Source organism: Poecilia latipinna, unplaced genomic scaffold, assembly GCF_001443285.1.
Source record: "Poecilia latipinna isolate Pla-1442-1.1 unplaced genomic scaffold, P_latipinna-1.0 Scaffold488, whole genome shotgun sequence".
In the NCBI taxonomy this organism is placed as follows: Eukaryota; Metazoa; Chordata; class Actinopteri; order Cyprinodontiformes; family Poeciliidae; genus Poecilia; species Poecilia latipinna.
The window spans coordinates 217397-225922 of record NW_015113104.1 but is presented as its reverse complement, the minus strand read 5'-3'; the positions used below and the strand labels follow the sequence as shown (position 1 = coordinate 225922).

General features: G+C 41.9%; 1 protein-coding gene across 9 annotated transcripts in view; it reads right to left on the bottom strand.

Moving 5' to 3' along the window:
• Positions 1-8526, bottom strand: part of cdkl5 (cyclin dependent kinase like 5) — a 52991-nt gene that overhangs the window by 11646 nt on the left and 32819 nt on the right. For 6 of the 9 annotated variants that reach the window (XM_015039847.1, XM_015039848.1, XM_015039842.1 and 3 more), the window contains 9 exons: positions 7254-7356; positions 6261-6347; positions 5719-5799; positions 5401-5576; positions 3822-4708; positions 3161-3501; positions 2518-2619; positions 2100-2205; positions 899-1034 (listed from right to left, as the gene is read on the bottom strand). In XM_015039847.1, the coding sequence (XP_014895333.1) occupies positions 899-1034; positions 2100-2205; positions 2518-2619; positions 3161-3501; positions 3822-4708; positions 5401-5576; positions 5719-5799; positions 6261-6347; positions 7254-7356 (2019 nt within the window). The remainder of the gene's footprint in view (positions 1-898; positions 1035-2099; positions 2206-2517; positions 2620-3160; positions 3502-3821; positions 4709-5400; positions 5577-5718; positions 5800-6260; positions 6348-7253; positions 7357-8526) is intronic. The other 3 variants (XM_015039844.1, XM_015039841.1, XM_015039845.1) reach the window with 3 other exon arrangements.

Sequence of the window (8526 nt, the reverse complement as noted above, 5' to 3'; positions counted from 1 at the left end):
CTCTTCCCCCCGGCTTTAAATGCATAGGGGCTGGTCCCTTGGTAACCCTAGTCAAATGTCTGAAGCCACTTTGTTGACATAAAGAATGTCAACAAAATAGTCCGACTCCGGTTGGCGAGGAGAGCTTTCCGCGACTGGGCCGGGGCGTGGCTGGACGATGGTCACCTGTTCTCGCACAGCATGTTCGTGGAGAATGTGGTGCTAAATGACCTGCAGACAACCTGATTATCAGATCGGTAGGTAGATAGCTACATAGGTCAGTCAAACTTTAACAAACCAGCGTTCTGACAACTATCCCAGCATGCACCGCACACTTCTTCTTCTACGGGCAAAAATGAAGTCAGCGGCTGCTTACCGTAGTTGCTAGACCTGTCGTGGCTCAATATTGGTCCATATATAAGGCACACCGGATTATAAGGCGCACTATTGGCTTTTGAGGAAATTGAAGGTTTTTAGGTGCGCCTTATAGTGCGGAAAATAGGTACTGTATTTTGTGCCAATGAAAAAATTTTTTTTTCTAGTACTACTGTCATCATAATAAGTGAAAATAAATGTCATGTTGCAGAAAAGTATTCTGTGGTATGTTTTCATTAATTTTCTTTCAGTTAATAAATAGCAACAGAGCTAAGCAACAATGAATACTCTAATAGATCTTAAGTAACGATAATGGCAGACAGAAAGAAGAAAAACATCTCCATTCATCAGCGCACTGCATCTGTTGCCAGCTCTTTTCCACATAACTACCAGTATGATTGCAAACAAAAATTTTTGCAGCTGGTGCAGGTAAAAAAACAAACAAACAAAAAAATAAACAGTTACATTTAGCCTCTCAGGGTCTGTGTGCAGATCGGCTGTGATGTTTGCTTCAATGAGACATTGCCAGCGTATGGATTCCTACCAATCAAAAGCCGTCTGGCGTTTGGAGTGGTTCGCCATGCCGCCTGGATCACCGGTCACAACGGGTACCCCAGGCCCTCTGCCCTGACCAACACCTTCGTGGAAAGAAGAGGAGTTATCCGGTCTGGGGGAAGGGACTAAAGAAAAACAAGGAGGGAAGAGATTGACTGACAGAATGTGTTTCCACACAATAGTGAGGCGTGTTTGTGTTTGAAGCCAATGGTTCATCTGTGGAGTCACAAATACTCAGAAAACAATTTGCAGAATGCTTTAACTCTTCCACTTAAATGGCAAAAAATGAAGTATATATATATATATATATATATATATATATATATATATATATATCAAGCATGACTACGAATATAAATACAAACCAGCACACAACTCCGAACGTGATTAACCAGGAACATAAAATTAATTGGATGGAAAGTATCTGTGAAGTATTTTTATGAAGTGTTGTTGTCAAAACCACAACCTGAGACCAAAATCAGACCCGACCCAAACCAAGACCCAGACTTTGGCAGAGGTAAAAACCAAGATCAGAGGAGAGAGAGGCCAAATCCAAGACCCAGCCAATCAGAATCAAATAATTGTCAAGATTATTGCTATAACACGTAAAGAAGAGATCTGACCACAGAAGCCCGTTAGCAAGCTAGCCGACAACCTGGATCCAAACTAAACAGACCGACCTGAAAACGTCCAGCTAAATGTGATCTGACTTGCCATTAGCTGCAGGCAGAGTGAGTTGAGGGGGAGGACTTCACTCAGTGAGCGTTCTGACTTTCTGCATGTTGTGCAGGTAGAAAATCAGCCATATATTTGCACTGGAAAATGTTTCTCCCTGCTGTTTTCTCATTCCTCTCATCTTCTCATGCTCAGCACATGGGGCCAGGTTGCGGCATTGTAAAGTTCAAACGGAAAAAATAAAATAAAATAAATATTTTGTTGGTTGCGTTTGATTGCAGCCGAGGATTTCACTCAACATTTATTATGCCATTTTACAGGGCTAATTAATACTGTCACAAGATTCTGACTACTAAAAAAATCTCCTAAAGAGTATCCTTGCACCGCTGCTGGAAAAGCAACATTTTTGCTAATTTGTGCTTATTTACACTATTTGTCATTGATGTAAATCATGTTTAAATATGTGTTGTTGTTTTTTTTTGTTGCACTACATTTTGTGTAACAACAGGATTTACCTCTGTAGAAGCTGCCTACTCTCCGAGGCATGGACTCAGTGAAGATCATCCGGTTTTCTTTGGAGGAACCTGCATCCTCACCGTGAGGGTCATGATACATACCGACCTAAGAAGCACGCACACACACACACACACACACACACACACACACACACACACCCCACAGAAAAAACACACGCACACACACGAACTCCTTCAGTTTCTTCCATCTTGATAATCTTATCATCGACTGCTATTCAGTATCATTTTCCCTGGCACACCTCACAAGACAGTCAGGACAGTCTAAGAGCTTTTCAGTGAGGTTACATTTAAAACAGCGACAACGTGCAGTGAAGCTGTTGGGGCGGGGGAAAAAAGCCTATGAACCCTGAGAGTGAGAAGAGCTATTTGGAGGTAAGGCGGAATCAGAGGGTCGGACCTCATTTTTAGAGCGCTGTGTATGAAAAGCAGCGGAGTTGTCCCTCGTAGAGTCTTTGATGGGGGCACAAGGGTGGCTCATGTCTTTAGGGGGCTGTTCACTCTGTTGAGAAGACGGACAGTTGCTGGTCAAAGCACACTGGAGAAGCATAGCGACGCAGAGGCAATGACAATGTGACAGTGACAGTCCCTACACACACAGCAGCTTGTGCAGCACACACACACACACACAGAAACATGTTTGCTCTCAAAAATAACAAAAACCAAAAACACTTATTAGGTGTTTTTTCTTTAGCACTTGTGTACTATGTTTCAGATAAGATAAGCAGAAGTCACTTCATTTAAAGAAGTGTAATCATGTTTGCAAAATTTTTCTCATTCATCTGCCAAATCTGCCGATTGTGACCGACTTCATGCAGATGTGAGTTTCAAGTTCAGCTGGAGAGATCCATGAACAACATGGACTCCCTTCCTCAAAAGATAAAGAACCTTCCATTGAAGAAAAAAAAAACATGATTAATCTAGATTAATTATATTTTTTCTAAAGATTTTAGAGTTACATTTTACTTCCTCTGTTGGCGTTTTCTCAGAGTGAATGCTTTCATCTTCTGCCATAAATCACCCAGAACTTGTTGCTCACTAACCCTCGTCATGTCGTCGGTGCAGTCCTCTCTCGACGAGCTCACTGAATGTCCAGTCAGGTTGGTACGATGTTGCAGCTGCGGGGAGAGGAGCTGGAGGCTGCTGGCCCGTGTCGGTATGGCCTGGCCAGGCGGCGGCAGGCCCGCCATGACTCCCTCGGACCCGTGTGGTCGGTGACGTTCCCGTCTCACGTACATGGAGTGGCGCTGAGGCCGTTGCTGGGAGGAAAAGGGGGACGTGTAGCCCAGGCCGTAGTGATAAGACTCGTGGGGGGAAGGCAGGGTGTGAGTGTTGGGCATCACTGGTCCTCCTGGGTCTAGGAGCTCTGGAGCACCAGGATCTTCTGGGGAATAAAGAAGAGCGCCATCACCTGCGGGTTCTAAAGTGGTTTTCATATAATATTTGAAACAACTGTGTCATTTGATCTTCTAATATTCAATACGAAAAAGCAAAAAGTGCAGTTTTTATTTCATCCATAGGATTTCTGAATATTTTAATGCCCATCATTAATGCAAACATTTTGGATTGTTATGAAATTATTTCGCGTACAAGAGATAGTCTAGAAACACACCGTTGTCATTGTACCAACTAAAATATTTCAAGATCTAATATCCAAAGATTTCATGGGAACAAAAGCAGATTTATCTTTTCATCTAAACTTACCCGGAGCCAACGATTTGTGTCTGGACTTGTGTCTCGATGAGGAGTCCAACGTGCTGCTCTCCATACGGACATTCACGCTGCTACGGGAAGCGGGGCTGTGTCCTGATCGGTCACTGTGTCGAGCTGAGGGACTGCCGGGGGGTCCTGGAAGACCCGATGGGGCGTTGAGGTCCAAACAGCTGGCAGGGAAGAAACGGGCACTGGGTCCTACGATGGCTGTTGCGTTTGCGTTTGGGTCGTCTGGGTGAAGTCGACCATCGCTGAGGTTCCCCACAGATTTGGCGTCGCTAAGAGCCCCGTGGCTCTTGGACAGGCTTAGATAAGAAGCTGAGCTTTTAGAAGAGGACGACATGGATCCGTGTGCAGAGTCTGCCATGCTGTGGGCATGGCGGCCATGTTGTTTTTCTGCTCCAGACTGCAATGTGTTGGTTTTATTTTCCAGAAAGGTGTGTCGGCTGGCCTGCTGTTGCTGCTGCTGCTGCTGTTGCTGCTGTTGCTGCTGCTGTTGTTGCTGCTGCTGCTGTTGCTGCTGCTGAGAACGAGACAAGCTTGGTTTGCTGTGGGTGTACTTTGCCCCATGTCCCTGATCTGACAGCTTTGTTGAGGGCCCCAAGTTGAAATCAAACTCTGTCTTGTTTTTTGCCTCTTTGGGACTGAGAAGATGTGGCAGGTTGTTGTTAGCCAGATCTTTGTTGGACGAGGCTGAACGATTTAGGGTCTGGGACATGTACTGGACTTTGGGGTGGAGTGTAGGACTTAAACTAGATGGAGCCGGTTTGTTGCCATTCAGGAAACTCTCATTGCTGAGGTGATGCAGGTCTCCATGGCGAGGGAGACTGGAACATTCCTTGCTGGTTGATTGACGACTAGTGCTCTTGGTGTGACTCCTGGTGGGGCAGAGAGACTCGTGAAAAACTCAACTTCTTAGATCACATAAGCATGGACTTATTTATCTCATTTAATTCTTTTGCTTTCATTATGACATCTTACTTTGTTGTGTTCAATTAACTTGAAAGTCACAAATCTTTAACTTAAAGTAACTTTTTACTTTGACATTACTTGAAACAATTGAGCTCAGTGCCAGTTTCATATCCTACATCTGACCAACTCAATGTATTATGATCATAAAATCTCAATTCATTCAGTTTATCCGATTTCGAGTGAATTCTCAAAAGTGTACACTTTTGAGAATTAAGTGAGATTAATGCAAATAAGTCCGTAACATGAACTGCAACACAAATACATTTTTAAGAGTGCACTTTGTAGTGTACACTCAGAAGTGTACACTACAAATTTTTGCACCTTATGTTGTGTTGCCATGGTAACATGTCTGGATTGCAATGCAACTGACCTGCTCTGGTTTAAAAATGTACAAAAATGTGATTTTAGACATTTCTAGCCTGAATGGAGAACACCTGTGTAGTAAGTGAGTTACAGCTTTAATTTAGTAATGCCTTTTTTTTTTTTTTAGCTATTTACCAAAAATAAATCAATAAATTCCAATCACATTTCAAATTGATCATGATAACATGAAGTTTGTAACAAGTTGGGTTTTGTCACTATATGACGGAGAGCTAACCTCGTAGGGACTGTATTTTCTCCGTGGTGGTGTGTTTTTCTCTTGGACGAGCGTGGTGGGTTTGGAGAAGCAGGAGAAGATTTTTCTCTCTCCGTCTGCCTCAAAGGCTGGAAAGCAGGATGGTTCAAGCACTGCTCAGTGAGAAAACGCTCGGTGGGGTTCAGCAGCAACATGCTCTGATGGAAAAAAAGAAGCAAAAAAAGGTTGTTTGTAGCTATTGGTCAAAACTCTTGTGAATCTAGTGAATAACACATTTAATTTAGAAGATTTTCAACAGATGTGCAAGTGGAAAACATGAATGTTTCAGTGTAAATTTACCTTCATCAAATCCAACATCAAACCACTCATAATTCCTTGGTACCGTCTCTCCAAAGTCTGAGGATGGGTGACTGTGGGAAACTGGGACAGGAAAAAACAAAAACAAAAAAAAACATCCTGGATAAAACGTTCATCCTCAGTAACGGTTTTGTTGTTCGTTTTCTTTAGACTCATATTACTCTTCACAAAACTAAGTAAATGTTCCTTCCCTTTAATAAAAAAAAAGAAGAAGAAAAAAGTAACTCTCGGTTCGTATGACACGGATCACACTAAACAAACTACTGAGTTTGCACACACATTCACAAACGCGTAGCTTTTCTCAGCCTTCTGGGACATTTTCTCTTGCTGTTAAGCTGAACACCAACCACCTATCTCATGAGTCACAGCAATCCACTCAGTCATGGTGCTGGGAACACTGCCACAAAAATGAAACGGATAGCAAGAACAGGCAGGAGAGCAGAGCGGAGGGAGGGAGGACAGAATGAAAGAAGAAGGAAGGAAGAGAAAAAAAGGAGGGGAGGAAGACTGTTTGCGTTTCCTACCCTGATTCCATGAAATCGCGGGTTGTTGTAAAAGAGTTTCATCTGTTCAGCAGGAAGAGGACCCAGAACCTTCTGGATGGTGAAGAGCTGGAGGTGAACATCAGCACACCGAGAAAGCAGACTGAGCTGATCCGATTCTTGGCACAACATTGCAACTGCAGCAGAAACTTATGGTGCATTTTCTTTGTTCTTGGAGGTCGAATTTTCCAAGTAATCACCTAAAGTTGGAACTTTAGGTGACCAGATAAAAACAGTTTGTCGTACATATGGTAAGTTAACCCCATACAGTTTATCAGCCATTCTGAATTTCCTCATGTCTTTAAACCAGCAGAACACTACAGTGCTGAATGTCCCTCAGTATTTAAAAAACATGCACTGTCAAGATGTAAAATAATTTCGGATATATTTCGTATTAACAATAATCTAGGATGTTGTATATAATTTTTTTGGCTCATGTTGCCCGCCTGTTAATTTGGGAGTCTTAAGTAACTGCACAGCTTCCTTATGCTTTGGGCTGGCTGTGCCACTCTCACCAACCTCTTCGGCTGTCTATAAAATGAGTTCATTGCCTTGCATCGTAGTTCGTTGTCCATTAAAATGGAAAGGATGAATGGGTCTGAAAACCACATCGGAATAAAATGACTAGGCTGAAAAGAAACTGCAGAGTTGAGGATATTTTCTTTGGTTTGTGTCACTGTAGAAGTGATTGCTGTGATTTTTGTTTTTCAAAAGCACTTGACACTTTATTTCAGCTTATTGACGTTGAAGAAGACGATGAAAGCTATCCAGATGACAGCTCCATGTAGATCCAAAAACACCAGTTTTGTCACAGAAAGTTTATGTTAAAATTGCTTTGAAAACACATGAAACCTAAAGGAAAATGCTTCCACTGGTTACAGAAAAAAGTTACAGGAAAAGGTTTTTATATTTAAAAAAAGATATTTCTAATCCATCTCCTTTTCAAATCTAGTAACCTACTGCTGCTCTACCAACCTGATCAATCTCGCTTTCCCCTGGAAACAAAGGCTGTCCGTCACTCAGCTCCCCTAGAATACACCCCACCGACCACATGTCCACAGCCTTTCCATAGGGAGCCCTGCAGCAAGGCGAAACAATACCTATGATCACAACATTTATGCAAAAATATCATTCAAGGAAGAGATAAGAGGCTCGTTAATTAGATAGCAGTGCGATAATGACAACAATCTAGGGTGATCAGGAGGGCGAAAAAATAAGCCACAAAATGAAGTAGATATGATTGCAAGAGAACGGCATCTTTCATAAGTGATATTAAATTGTATATTTTATGGCTCCTAAGGGAAGATTTCTGCACTGTGGAGAATCTGGTGAGAAATGGTGAGAGTTCTGGCAGCGGAGAAGCAAAGGAGCGCTGGTGTTGGAGGGAGAGAGTATTTGAGTGGGAGGCATTCAAACGCTGTCTCTGTAAATGTTCCAGGGCATTTACTAAATCAAGCCACAGCAGTGCGGATAGATGACGTTCATCTGACTCCAAACTAGGACGGACACTGGTTGCAGCAAAAAAAAAAAAAAAAAAAAAAAAAAAAATCTCCCCCCCCCAAAAAAAAAAGAAAAGAAAAAGAGCCACATTATAGAATTAAAAATAAATCTGATGTTTGATCTCAAAATACAATACTGAAGATTTGTGGCAGCTTATCTTCCAATGTAGCGCATAGCTTACTGCTTGCTTTCCCCACTGATTTGATTACATGGCAGTGCCATCGCTAACCTAATAAATAACCGGCGTCAGTGATGCTCTACAATCAGTCCATATCATTACGATATCATGTTGGCCTTTTAAAATCCATTAGGAATTAAACACATCATGACTTTACGAAGCTGCACAGTTCAGTCTTGGCATCACATGAAGCTGTAAGTAGACATGAACTCACTGAGCCCTGTTTCTTTTGAAACCATGAGAAACCCACTATATTTATCGAAATGACTTCTTATGAAATACAATGTAACTTGTTCTCAACCGCGGAGATTGAGAACAGAAGGAACAGCTATAGATGCACCTCGATTAATTAGAATATCACGGAAATGGTAAGTTATTTCAGTAAACAGACTCCATAAATGAAAAACTTATAGATATGTCTCACACAGAGGTATTTTTAATTGTTTATTTTGGCTAATAGTGTTTATTTAGAGTGCTAAGCAGTTTCACATCTTGTCTAAAAAGTGTAAAAAATATATTTTTAATGATTATAGTATTGTAAATCTGCCCCTCACTGAATGGTTTCTTATT